Source organism: Caretta caretta, chromosome 9 (assembly GCF_965140235.1).
Source record: "Caretta caretta isolate rCarCar2 chromosome 9, rCarCar1.hap1, whole genome shotgun sequence".
Taxonomy (NCBI): domain Eukaryota; kingdom Metazoa; phylum Chordata; order Testudines; family Cheloniidae; genus Caretta; species Caretta caretta.
In genome coordinates, this window is record NC_134214.1 from 47808895 (window position 1) to 47823079 (window position 14185).

Genomic DNA, 14185 nt, shown 5'->3' on the forward strand with positions numbered 1-14185 from the left:
CATCTGAGGTCCCACCCAACAGCTGTGACTGGTGGTTGCTGAACACCCCCTATTGTTTTTTTTCCCCATGGATGCTTGAGTTCCAGAGCACCTACAAGTCGGTGCCTATGTGGTCAAGTACCCCACCACCACCAGACCCAAACCTAACATTAGTCCATTGAAACAGCAAGGTGGGGAGAGAAGAAACCGGATATAGGTTCCTCTTTCTTTCAGGGCAAGAAAAAACAAACAAACGAGGAGAAACATTGTGGGTTTTAAAAGCAGAACACAGGTTTATTTACAATCAAGTTCTGGTGGGCAGCTGAATAAATAAAAGATTTGCCCTGTATAATCTCAACTCCCCTCTGCAGAAGTTGTCTGAATGAAAGCCTGGGTTAGAGAGAGACCTCTGTCCTAGAAATAACCCTCTTTCCTAACCCGTCAAAACACTTCCTTAGAAAACAAGCTCAGGAAGGAAGCAAAATAAAGTGCAAATAAAAAGATGACAGAATGCTGGTGGCTTGTCCGAGGCCCGTCTGAGGTGGAAAAGTTTGGCTGGATAAAAGTTACAAAACAAAAGTTAGCTCTCCTCCAACCACCTCACATATTTAGATGCCTGAGGATACAGGGTGTAAACCCTGTTTGATGGCACAGGAAGGGCTCAAGCACAAAGGAGAATATTGCACGTGCTCAGAAAGGAGGCAAGTGGCCTGGGATCGCCAGCACCAGAGCATTACATTCAGGATTGAATCCCATTGCTCCCCTGTGCTTCACCAACAGCCTCCAGTAGAGAAGGATGGATGGACAGCAGAAGAGACTATACCTTTATTTCCTGGCACTGGAAGTCTTGGTATGGATACATTCCTTGTCACAGCAGCACCACCATCCCCACTGCAGATGTTACACCTCTTCTCTTCTCTTCCCCCCCTCCCCCCCACGCCAACAAAACTGGAAATATACTGATTCGAATGAAAATTCTCCTTCTCCCGCTTCTTAGTACTTCTGCTATAGGAGCTTTTGGAGGGACTTTTAACGAAGATGTATCACCTGTGAAGAATGGACAGTTCCCCGAAATACAGATCATAATGATGCAGGGAGTTCTCAGATTACCAACTGCCAGAGAGACCATGTCAGAATTGGAGAAGCCCCAAACTCAGCCAACACCACAGGGGGCAGAACTGCCAGAGCAACAGAAATGTTTAAATTAGTTTACAACTGTTCCATCACTTTACAGACTGACTGGGACCCACCCTGTCCATGTTTCAGAATGCCCTCACCCCATGCCTAAGCTACTCCATGGGAACAGGACACGGGAAACAGGACGTGCATTAGGTCAGAATACATGGTAAACTTCTTTCCAACACTTCCAAGTCAGAAGTGCTGTACATACACTTGTATAATAGGGTATTTGGCACAGCTGTCCGGTGAGGGAATCTGGCTAGTACCTTCGGCTCCATCCAGTGCATAGATACTGCATGTCAAGGCATGACTAGTAGTATTCGCCATCCAAATCAGCTGACCCTTTGCTGAGCCTGAGGGCCAGCAGCATGCTTTTAGGCAGTAAAGGGCTCCGCCTCCAGCTCCTCATCTTTGATTGCCTGATTAGAGCTCTCCTATGAGAGGTGAAGCCCATTGGATGAAGCCCAAATGCATGGAGGATGAATCTAGGCTTGGGCCTCCATTCTGTCCAGCTCTGGACTAGCATCCTCCCAGTGAGAGACATCTGAAACCGTCTTTCATCTCCTTCCAGTCAAAATTCAGACCACAGGACAGCCTTGTTTCCTTTGTCCACACTGACCACATGTGCACCGGCTGGTGACCATGCCACTGCATTGATAGAGGAGCTGAAAGGAAGCCAGGTGTCAATTTAGAAGAGATTCTAATTTCATAGCAGCATTTAGGACAAAAGAAATTAAACTCCATAATTTCCAAAACTCATTCATTTTCAGATCTTATTTATGATACCTGCATTTGTAACAGCCTCCCAGGGATATTCAGAGTATATGATACTCAATGCCCTGATTGTGAACAAGCAACCCGACAACAAAGCACAAATTTCATAGCCTTAATTCCCACTTCACTGGTTATTGCCATGAATCCACAGAGAAGCTGCACATAAATATCCCATGCACACTGGTATGGGAATGGAACTCCACATTTGCAATCCCACATCTCCTCACCACAGGTCGTATGTCAGCCATAGCTCAGACCCTGAACCAGTTTAGTCTGCAAGCTTCCTGTCTCACCTGTGATGCTTTGCGAGAGTTCTCTCCACTTTCCCAGTGAGCACATTCCAGATGTACAGGACCCCATCAGCTGAACCACCTGCCACGTAGCTACCATCAGGGCTATTGAAACACATTCAGTGCAGAAGAGAAAAAACAATTTATTTTGAAGTTAGCACCTTTGGCCCCACGCTAATCTCTAGAGTTTCCAAAACAAGCAAATTGACATTAGTGGTCTGCACTTGCAAATATTAAAGTTTCACCAGCTCTTATCCACACTGATTAGCAAGACCGAGAAGTTTCCAGATCACGTGATGATGTAACTGCTGGGTGGCTGGCATTTAAAGATAAACATTGGTTTTTGTAAAAAGAAAAGGAGTACTTGTGGCACCTTAGAGACTAACCAATTTATCTGAGCATAAGCTTTCGTGAGCTACAGCTCACTTCATCGGATTGTGAAATCTACTTACGCCAAAAGGGTGACTGTGGCACGTTACTTCATCTCTGTGCCTCGGATGGGGATAACGACGCTTACCTCCTTTGTAAAGCACTTTGAGATCAATGAATAAGATGTGCTATATAAGGTAGGTATATTATTATTCTATTAGATTCTTAACATTAGACACCGAAAAAAGGTCCATCATAATAGCAGCCAAGGGCTCCTTTGTGGTGGGCACCTTTAACACATAAAACAGTTCCTCCCCCCGAAAGCTTGTAATCTACAAGGGGGAAAAAAGGAGGTGATGGGGAAGGTTGACGCCTAAACCTAAACAAAGTGGTTAGGATAAGCCAGGGATCTCAAACACGCGGCCTACGGGGTTATTTTCTGCAGCCTGCCAGCTCCTTGCACCCCCTCAGCATTTACCTAGAGCAGCTCTGGCCCGGTGCCCACCGGGGACAGGGCAGGCTCCCTCCCTGTCCCCGGCGCCACTCCGGGAAGCAGCCGGAACCTGGGGGGGGGGGGGGGGGGCGCGGCGGCGCACAGGGTCCTGTGTGTTGCCCTGGCCGCTCCTCCAGGTACCTCCCCCATTGGCCGCGGTTCCCCATTCCTGGGCAACGGGAGCTGTGGAGGAGCTACCTGGAGGAGCGGCCAGGGCAACACACAGACCCCTGTGCCCCCCCGCAGGTCCTGGCCACTTCCTGGAGCAGTGCAGGGGCAGGGCAGGCAGGGAGCCTGCCCTGCCCTTGGTGTGCACCGGGCCAGACCAGCCCCTGTACCCCTCCTGCACCCCGCACCCCTGCCCTGAGCCCCCTGCTGCACCCCGCACTCCTCCCTCACCCAAACCCCCTGCCCTGAGCCCCCTGCTGCACCCCAACCCCCTGCCCTGAGCCCCCTGCTGCACCCCAACCCCCTGCCCTGAGCCCTTTGTCACACCCTGCACCCCTCCTGCGCCCCCTGGGGGCAGGGAGGGGGCGGAGTTGGGATTTTAGGGAAGGGGTTGGAATGGGGACAGAGAAGGAGTGGAGGGCGGGGCCAGAGCAGCGGGGAAGGGGGACGGTCAGTGGTGTGGCCCTTGGGCCAATGTATTAGTCCTCAGGTGGCCCTCGTGGTCATTTGAGTTTGAGACCCCTGGGATAAGCCATACCTATACACACTAAATTTAGCCCTAGCTTTTTTCATTGCTTTAAGTATTTAACCCTTAAACCCTTACCTGTTCCATTGCTTAGATCTTAACCTTTCTATTTTAGTTTTATATTTAATCCCTGTTAGTCATATTTAAAAATCTTAATGTGGGTTTTTGTTTTTTAAAAATCAGCAGAACTGGTTCTATACTTAAGGTTCCCAACAATTCCTGTTAAAAGACCCTGTTTTCATTTACTTCTGACTTTGCCAAACATTAACCATTCGGATTGAAGTCTTCCTTGTCAGGTGTCTGTCCCAGACTGACTATTTTTACTTGAACTTCAGCAAAAATGGTTCAATCGTTTGAGAAGGATATTAGAAAAATGTTTCCATATTAAAACAATTCTTTCAACATTTCACTGAGCAGCTCTATCACCTGCACGCTTTGGAATAAGAACATATAGTCTAAGGGAGGGGTTGTCACCCTGGTTTCAGCGATGTGCCTTTTCTTGTTCCCATGAAAAGCTACCCAGATTCAGACAAATTAAAGCCTATGAAAAACTGCAGTTCACAGATGCTCAGTAGATACGTGTTAGAACTTGCCAGCTAAATTCTCTGAAGATTCCATCTATAGTGGAATGTTCCAGCCCAGAGTCACAGGGGCTGAACAGGAATTCCCTGCAATTGCTATTCCTGGCTACTATGACATTGAGCACCAGAACTGGCAGCCAGGTGACTATCCCTCTTTTGCTCTCAATGCCCTTGCTGGTGGCGTCCAGGCAGTGTGGAGGAGGAAGTAGCCTAACTCAAAAGCAGAAGGGAGACCCAAGAACTGGCTGAGCCAGGAGACTGGCACATGGGGCTTAGGAGTGGGTGGAGAAGAAGAGAAGAAGATTGGATGACAAGCCCAAGGTGGAAGGAGACTGTAATAAGATAATAAATATGCACTGGGGGCCAAATTAAGGTTCCATGGACAACCTTAATTCTGACATTTTCTTGCTTTTCAAGGCTTGTTTTTCCAACATTAACTTTGTTTTAATATAGGGGGTGTGCAAACTATATGGAACACTGGCTGTTCCCTTTTTCCTGATTTTTACAAACGGTGAGCTCTTTTGGTGTCTAATTGTAGATACCCAAGTCTGAAAACAGTTTTGCTGACTGCCCAGTGCTAAGTGTCCCCTTTTGTCTTATGACTAGTGTTAATGGCTACTGCTTGCGTTGTAGCACAAGTGATCAAGAAGCAATCAATGCATGCTGCCGACTGGTAATTGCTAAGAAGCGTATGTTGGTTTGGAACTTTGCCCTCAAATGTTACTGCAGAATTTGCAATAAACCAAACAGCTGGCCCCCACTCCCATCCCAAACTTCACTCAGTCTCACCAGTTTGGCCTCTTACCTGAACACAACTCTGGTCCAGTCAGATCCACATTTGAATCCCTGGGCACTGAAACAAGTTAGAATCAGGTAGTTATGTTTTTAATATGAAACTTGGGAAAGCTAGCTCCTTAAGACTAAATGAAGATTATTGCATTGACTGAGATAAATTCTACATTCTGTTTAACACAAGCCACCTCTCTTTCTCCAACCTAATCAGAGGGACTTTTCTCCCCAGTGAGGGGGACAAACGGTCTCCTTCGAAGAGGTGGAGACAAAATCTTGACAAAATAGATCTTTGGTGTCAATTCATGGATAATGTGCAAACTACATCGTCAGAGACATGGCTCCAAAGGCTTTCACCTCCCCATTGAGGGACTAATTGGAAGGTTTCATTCATAAAGGACAAGGGCAACACCAAAGTTACAATTATGCCACAAAAATCCAGCCACCTGCCACATACCTTACTGGGATCACACTCACCTGAAAGTCTGTTTGACAGCATTGACTCGCAAATCAATGATCTTCAGCATATCATCTCGGGAACAGGTCAAGAGCTCTGTTCTCTCTGGGTTCAGGTCTAAAGCTGTGATCCTCCCAAACAGTTCCAGCTCCTGCACTATGCTCTCAGTCCTGAAGACAGGAAACAGCATGGGTAACTAGGCATCAAGGATCTTTACTCCTGGAGGAACACTGTGCCACTGTGTGCGACCAGAATTCCCATCCCCCGCAGAAAAATGATTCTCCGACAGGGAAGCAAAAGGAAACCGCAAGAGGGGGTCAAGTGCCCCTCCACAGCAGCCCAGGCATGTCATTTCGGGCTCCCAGAGCAGGGTGATCTCTCACCTCCGTGCAGCCAGTGCCTGTGCTCCGCACTACCATGCTGGAGCCCTCACATTTATTTATTGACAAATAAAATATGCAGAATTTTTATTTTTTAAGCACAGAATTCCCTCAGAATAGATCCTGTCACATGAGCATCAAAATCTGTATCCTAGACTTGCCCCGGTGCATGGGGATAGGAGAATAAGTATCTACTTATTCATTATCCACTTCCACATTTTTCTTATTTCCCAACTAAAGTCTCACATTGTGGATATTTTGTCCCTAGCCAAGGACTGTTCAGAACTTCCTTCAGAACCAGCTAGGGATACTTAAAACTGGCCAGAAAGATAAGAGAACAATGCAAGATATTTCCTTACTCAGGGGCTAATCTGCTGTCAATATATAACACAACATGCTACTAATAGCTCAGAGATCAAAACAGCAGTTCTATCATGTGCAAAAAGGTTATTTATTCTTGATGACTTCCTCATATTCCTGTAATAAATATTCCAAGCAATGGAGAACTCAAAGAATGGAAGGGTCACAATTCACAGATTCATCTTATGTTCTTTAGCATTAAATTGCTAGACAATCTAACCCGTGTTAGAGGATAGTTTTACCTGATGTCCCAGAAGCGAATCTTCTTGTCAAAATGTCCACTCATCACACACTGCTCTGTGCACACTATATCATTGCAGCTTGATCCTGCAAATACTGTTTTTATACCTTTAAGAAAAAAAAAGGGGGAGGGAGGTGTCACTAACAACACAGTCTCATTCCCATTGTGCTGTACAAGTTGATAGCAGTATTTAAAAGTCACACAACAGCAAACATCAAAATTCTGTAGCTGCACTGAAACTACTGCCCCGAGAGGAGTTTGGGGTCATGGGTGGTGGGGTGGGGACAGGTGATCTCTGTCTTAGAAGAAACTGATTACTGAGAATCCAAAATCCCCAACAGCACATTATTCCCCTGAACCACTTGACTACCATGCCCAACAGTATAAGGTGTTTTACCACCACTTCATAATTAGTCAAGCAAATCATGGATGAGCAACATGACACACTCCCCTTTATACACAAAAAAGAGTGTAGGACGCTGGGGGAGAAAGGCTGTCTCTGTGCCAAGTTGTACTGAAGAAACCAGGAAAATATTTTAAGGCAAATGTTTCTGCTATGAAAAACTGAATCCTGCCATTTGCTTCATTGGAGGCAGGAATTGGAGGGATTTCAAGAGGGAACTTAAGACCAACCCAGGGTTGTAAGGTCTGACCTGCCTCCAACTTTCAACAGTTTGATGGACAAGAGAGTCTAGAATGCAGTAGCCCACTCAATCAGCAATGCTTTTCACTGTAGCATACGGTCTTTTCTTAGGTTTCCCATCCAGGTAACAGCCAGGCCTGACCCTGCTTAGCTTGCAATACCGAAGATCAGAATATCATCAAAAAGCAGTATGGCTGCAATTTCCTGCTTTTTGGAGACTAAGAGAATAAAACAATTAAGCTGAAGTAAAACTTTTGTTTACATCCACTAAAGAGAATAAGAGGTGTGTGAAAGACAGAAGGATGTTGGTGCTGGGGTGGAAATGGTTTCCTTACAAACTTTGCTGCGCAGGTCCCAGAGTTTGAGGGTCCGGTCATGACTCCCCGACACGATACGTGCATTATCCAGCAAGAACTTGGCTGACAAAACCTTCCCACTGTGACCTGTCAGTGTGTGCTGGGGAGAGAAGATTTACATGGTGTAAATGAGCAGTTTCAGCTACAATTGCTTCTTGTCCTCATGGCTATGATCTTGCCATTCAGCAGCTTAACAGGGACAAAGTCTTTGATTCAACTCCTCCCACCTTAGTCTAATGTTTGACTAGAGGCATGGGTCACCAAAAAAAAAAAAAAAAAAAAAAAGCGCTCATCTTTCCATTCAGGTTAAACAGAATGTAGTTTTGACTCCCAGTCTGCTTCTCCATGAGTCAGCAAGTGCCAAGAGTACTCCCTCTGGGTTGGAGATGCAATTGAGGGAGAGAGTAACTCCTTTCACTAGTTAAGGAGTAGTTCTTTTGAAATCTATGACTCTTTTCTACCACTCCTAGTAACCTTGGTTGGAAGGATGGTAACTACAACAGTCTTAAAGGATAGACCAGGGGATGGACTAAAGCATAGTAAGAGTTGGAATGATGGTGTCTCCAGATTTCAGAAGCTGACTGTCAAGTAAAGGAAAAAGGGATCTAGTGTTAACTCTGAAGTCTCAGCTTGAAAGCCGGAGATCTCCAGAAATTAGAGAATTGCTCCTATCAGCAGATTTCCATGACTGTTTCTGTCTGATGCCAACTGCAGTCAGGGCCCGTTGGAACATGAAGTACAATCACCACAAGTTATTAGATACTTTTTTGTCAATCATAGAACTAATGTAGCATGAGAGGATAGACTGCCGGGAACAGGGAAAGTGATCAGAGAGCAATCCTTCCCAAAAATCAAATCTTCTACTGTTAGTCACTGAACTTCTGACTTGCACACTGCTACATGAACTACAGAACCACCAGAAGACTTAAAAATGGAAGTGAAATGGGAGCAGAGTGAGGAACTGAAAAATTATTGCACAGCACTAAAACCGAAAGGTCATGGATTGTCTCAGTGGTTGCAACATGACAGTTAATCTCTGGATACCACAATTTTATGGAGAGGATATTTATAACCTTGAAGAATATTCCATTACCACCCTTGATGCACTGCCATTAGCAAGTGAATACTTGTTTATAAATAGGTAGTTTGATGCAGGATTTAATATCAAATCAACTCAACTGCCCTCAATGAACATGCAAGGAAGATAGGAGGGAGGGATAGCTCAGTGGTTTGAGCATTGGCCTGCTAAACCCAAGGTTGTGAGTTCAATCCTTGAGGGGGCCATTTAGGGATCTGGGAAAAAAATTGGGGATTGGTCCTGCTTTGAGCAGGGGGTTGGACTAGATGACCTCCTGAGGTCACTTCCAACCCTGATATTCTATGATTCTATGATAAATCCATGCACCAAACCCATTCAGACAAGGAAGTCAATGTGCTGTATTAACTCAATGAGCAGTGATGGTACTGACCCAAAGCCTGAAGGGACACTGGAAAATTGCAGAAAGATCTTGTGAAGACTGAGGGGAGTTTTGCATGGGGACTTTTCACACAAAGTTAATAATGATTAACGTTAAGATTCTGTCACAGGTAGTTTTAGCAAAAGTCAGGGACAGGTCATGGCTTTTGTGAATTTTTGTTTACTGCCCAACAACCTGTCCCTGACTTTTACTACAAATGCTCGGCTTGGGGTGGGAATACCCTGCTCCAGCCCCACAGGGCTTGACCCAACCCTAGCCACTGTGCTGGTCACTGGACAGCTGCTCCAGCAGCCCTGGGACTGACAGCTGCTCCAGTCCTGGCGCAGAAGTAGTCATGGACTTCCCAGAAAGTCATGAAATCCATGACCTTTGTGACAATCATATTCTTAATGATGATCTATTAAACTGTTATACACCTTTGTTTCTATCTGATGGTAGGATTTTTGGGCCGATCTAAAGCTGCAAAGATTTTGACATGTTCAGGAAGGTTTCCCATACAAGATCTAACATTCTGGAGATAAATATCTTCATATTAAAAGCAATCAAGTGAATTATATTGTAGGTGTACTTTAGAACAATACGTAAAATGCTGAAGATCTACAGAGCAAATAATGCAACATGGGGCAAAGAGAGAGATTCAAGTTCACTTCTAATGCCTGAAGAGCGTGAGAGGCTAACCAGTGCAGAAATGACAGCAGAGCTTCTGTGTCAGAAAGGGAACAGGCCTGGCTATTCCAAAATGCTTCATGCCAGATTGTGTATGCGACAGCTTGTAAGAGCAACTAAACATATCTTGGGTTAGAGGCAGCATGCCAAATAATGTTTGGTGAAATATTCCTAAAATAAAAATTTAAGAACAAGGATCATGTCCAGGAGCAGGAATAAATGAAGCCTCTTAGACAGTTTCCTCTGCTAAGGGAAGAGAGCACTTTTCAGCCTAGGGAGATCACAGGCATGTCCTTTCTTGGACAAGGGCCAAAGAGTCCATTCTGAAGAGGTGGAGGAAGAACATGAGCAAGAGATTAGTCTTTTGTTAAGTATCCTGATTAGAGACTAATGCTTCAGGGCTTGTCTACTCCAACAATTGAGCCAGGGACCCAGGCTGGCACCTACTCAGTTAACATGCATCTAGTCTAGGAAATAGAACTCTGTTTTAACTAAATCCCTGAACCATGTTACAGCCTTTGGGTCCTTAAGACTGCTGTATCTTAACATTTAAATGGTTCTAAAGTTAATACTTCCTATGTGCAGAGGAAAGTTCATATATTTGGTCGCTATTTATCTGGAGAGGTTTCTGTGAGGCTATGTGCAGAGGCCAGTGTTGCACATCAGGTTATGCTGTAAAGGCTCTCTTCAATTAAAAAAAAGGGATAAAAATCCAATTAATGTTTTGCAAGAGAGCAAAAAGAAAAAAAAAACGAACCCCACTTTGGCAAGATCCTAAAACAGTGGAATCCACAATTTTTCAGTGTCCTTTGTAAGAACATAAATGAGAATACTGGTCAGAAAGAGCCTACACATTGCTTGACTTTTGCAGGAGACTCACCCGTAACCGATAGTCATCTACAGTCCAGATTCTGCTGGCAAAGTCATTTGAAGCTGCTAAGAGATAGGAGCCCTGTGGAAACAGGAGGGATTTAAGTCAATTTCCCACAGTGACTGAAAGAAGTAAACTACTACACCCAGCAAGTCTCAATACTATGGGATAGTCATTAGAACAGACAATCCACAGGGTTCACTTTACTGCCATACTGCTAAGAAAGCAACTGGTGGAGGGAAGCACCAATTAGTTTGGATGAAGAAGAAGATTTTCAAGACATTTTCAACAAAGATGTAATTTTTTCATTCCCGAACAATTGGCTATAAAAGGAATAGTGGCCACAGTGCTGGGAGGAAGGGACATTCTTTCCAGACCATTTCTACTCATAACCTCCTTACTGCTGCAAGGATGGTGGGGTTTTCTCCTACTGTGCCTTTACCCAGACTATTTTTTGGCTCTCCTTCCCCACAAATAGCTCCAGCATCTGCCCCTGCTGTTGGGCCTAGCTGACCCAAACTGCAGAGTGAGGCTTGCCTGATTCTTGTCAATTTCACTCCCATCTACCGGGTTCTCAACAGAGGTAGTTGAAACTAAGTAAGTTCTGGTCAGGAGATGGACAAATGGGTATACAGGTATCCTGAGGGTAGTGGCTCCTTCCTTTCACTCTAGACAGAGATCATATTTCAAGACACTGTATGGCAAAGTTATTTCTCAAGAAAAATCCCAGAAGGACAAGGCTTGTGCCTGTCAGTGTCAGGTGACTGATTCAGAAAAAATATCATGGAACCCAGAATGCATCTGTTCTGACAAGATCTGCAATATGATCAAGCCACCTACACCAGAACAAGTTTCTCCAAACAGGTTAGCAACACCAGACAACCCTCTAGTGCAGTGGTCCCCAAACTTTCTCAATCACAACCCCCCCCTTGCCCAGTCCACACCCTCACCGCCCCCCCCGGGAGTCGGGGCGAGGGTTTAGTGGGGCATAACGGAGGAGGGGGAGCCACACTCTGGGGATGTGTGTGAGTGAGGCAAGGGAAGGGGAGCTGCGCTCAGGGCAGGAGAAAGCTGCTGATACCTCTTTCACTGTAGCCGCCTGAGTGCTCCTCCAGGCTCCAGCAGCAGCAACTGCTGCTGCTCTTCCCACCCTCCAGGGGTGGAGACCGGTTACTGCGAGTAACCAGACTTTTAGTGTCTGGGTGGCTGGGACTGGGGCCACAGCGGAACTGGGGGTAGAGCAGGGCTTACATGACATGCGCTCCTTCCCTGGCCTACTGTGTCCCCCTTGACATTCCTCTGCACCCCCCGGAGGGGGAGCCCCAGTTTGCAGACTCTGGTGAACTGGTGAAGACCAACGTAAGATGTTTTTGAAGGTGTATCAATAATGTGAAAGCACAGAAATGCTAAGCTGTAAAGATGGCTTCAAACTTGGCCTTAGTTCATACATGGTGAAAGAGGTCTCAGCAAGAAAGTTTGAGATCATGTACCCAGATATGCACCTCCAAAACTCCATACTCCTTTGACTGGTTCTGTTGGGTGCAGATCAGAATTGTGCCTGTGATGCTCTAGGGAACATGAACTGAACACATCACAATTTGTCAGCAAACACTCCCCCAGTCACAGCATTGCTGGGTTATGATGGGTGAGAAATTGCTGGGAGTTGAAAGGGTGATGGAAGTGTAATCCTTCAGGCAGTCAGACCTTTTACTATTCATCACAGACCTCAGAGAGGCATCTAAACCTCACCACCAAGTTATAAACATTTCTCAATGCATAAAACAGGAGCAGATACATATAACTCTAGTAGTTTCAAGGAGCTCATAAAGCAGCAGTGGAAATTCACAGCTGGGGTAAGACCTAGCTCATTTTAAAATTCCCAGTAGCCCAGATGACTGGATTCTGTTTATCTTCTGAAAAGTGAAGTGCAGATCAGAGTTCTAGGGCTTGTCTATGGGGTGGGGTGAAGAGGGGAATGACTCAGGAAAGTTAATCCAAATTACCTACAAGTGTGAATTTGAAATGGATAAATTAAACCCATGTGGATATTCCTAGGGCTGGTCTACACCGGGAACTTACATTGGCATAGCTATGATTCTAAGGGGTGTGAAAAATCAACACCTCGAGACAAAGCTATGATGATCTAACCTCCGGTGTAGACAGAACAATTCTTCCATTGATTTAGCTACTGCCTCCCGGGGAGGTGGAGTAACTACAGCAATGGTAGAACCCCTCCCGTTGCTGTAGCGCAGGGGTGGGCAAACTTTTTGGCCTGAGGGCCACATCGAGGTTCCGAAACTGTATGGAGGGCCAGGTAGGGAAGGCTGTGCCTTCCCAAACAGCCTGGCCCCCGCCCTCTATTCATCCCCTCCCACTTCCCATCCCCTGACTGCCCCGCTCAGAACCCCCGACCCATCTAACACCCCCTGCGCCTTGTCCCCTTACCACCTATCCACACCCCCCTATCATCATAGAATATCAGAGTTGGAAGGGACCTCAGGAGGTCATCTAGTCCAACCCCCTGCTCAAAAGCAGGACCAATCCCCAATTAAATCATCCCAGCCAGGGCTTTGTCAAGCCTGACCTTAAAAACCTCTAAGGAAGGAGATTCCACCACCTCCCTAGGCAACGCATTCCAGTGTTTCACCACCCTCCTAGTGAAAAAGTTTTTCCTAATATCCAACCTAAACCTCCCCCACTGCAACTTGAGACCATTGCTCCTTGTCCTGTCCTCTTCCACCACTGAGAATAGTCTAGAACCATCCTCTCTGGAACCACCTCTCAGGTAGTTGAAAGCAGCTATCAAATCCCCCCTCATTCTTCTCTTCTGCAGACTAAACAATCCCAGTTCCCTCAGCCTCTCCTCATAAGTCATGTGTTCCAGACCCCTAATCATTTTTGTTGCCCTTCGCTGGACTCTTTCCAATTTATCCACATCCTTCTTGTGGTCCCCTATTCACATCCCCTATCGTCCCCTATCCACACCCCCCGAAAGACCCCAGGACTCCCATGCCTATCCAACCCCCCCCATTCCCCATCCCCTGACCGCCCGCCCTCCCAGAACCTCTGCCCCATCCAACCGCTCCCTACTCCCTATCCCCTGACTGCCCCAGGGACCCCCTGCCCCTTATCCAACCCCTCCCCCCCACTCCTTGCCCCCTTACCATGCCGTTCAGAGCACCAGGACTGGCAGCGTACCGCCTGGCCGGAGCCAGCCATACCACCATGCAGTCTAGAGCACCGGGGCAGGCTGGCGGCTCTTGCAGCCATGCTGCCTGGCAGGAGCTTGCAGCCCCACCGCCTAGAGGGCTGGCAGCACGGTGAGCTGAGGCTGCGGGGGAGTGGGAACAGCAGGGGAGGATCCTGGGGCTAGCCTCCCCGGCCAGGAGCTCAAGGGCCGGCCAGGAGGGTCCCGCAGGCCGGATGTGGCTCATGGGCCAGTTTGCCCTCCTCTGTTGTAGTGTCTGTCCATGCTGAAGTGCTTCAGCAGTGCTGCTATAGTGTTTTAAGTGTAGACATACCCCTATTCATAATACAGTGGCCTTAATTTGGTTTAAGCTTAATTCACTGACGCGTCCCTTTGAA

The 14185-nt window shown here is 46.5% G+C and overlaps 1 protein-coding gene and 1 non-coding gene across 5 annotated transcripts in view; both read right to left on the bottom strand.

Annotated features, from left to right (window-relative positions):
* Positions 1-245: 245 nt before the first annotated feature.
* ATG16L1 (autophagy related 16 like 1) overlaps positions 246-14185 on the bottom strand; it is a 28325-nt gene continuing 14385 nt past the window's right edge. For all 4 annotated transcript variants that reach the window (XM_048864061.2, XM_048864063.2, XM_048864062.2 and 1 more), the window contains 7 exons: positions 10610-10681; positions 7565-7685; positions 6588-6693; positions 5626-5775; positions 5165-5212; positions 2226-2327; positions 246-1823 (listed from right to left, as the gene is read on the bottom strand). In XM_048864061.2, coding sequence (XP_048720018.1) covers positions 1730-1823; positions 2226-2327; positions 5165-5212; positions 5626-5775; positions 6588-6693; positions 7565-7685; positions 10610-10681 — 693 coding nt within the window. In that variant the 3' untranslated portion in view covers positions 246-1729. The remainder of the gene's footprint in view (positions 1824-2225; positions 2328-5164; positions 5213-5625; positions 5776-6587; positions 6694-7564; positions 7686-10609; positions 10682-14185) is intronic.
* Positions 12060-12326, bottom strand: LOC125643249 (small Cajal body-specific RNA 6). Its single transcript, XR_007358647.1, has one exon.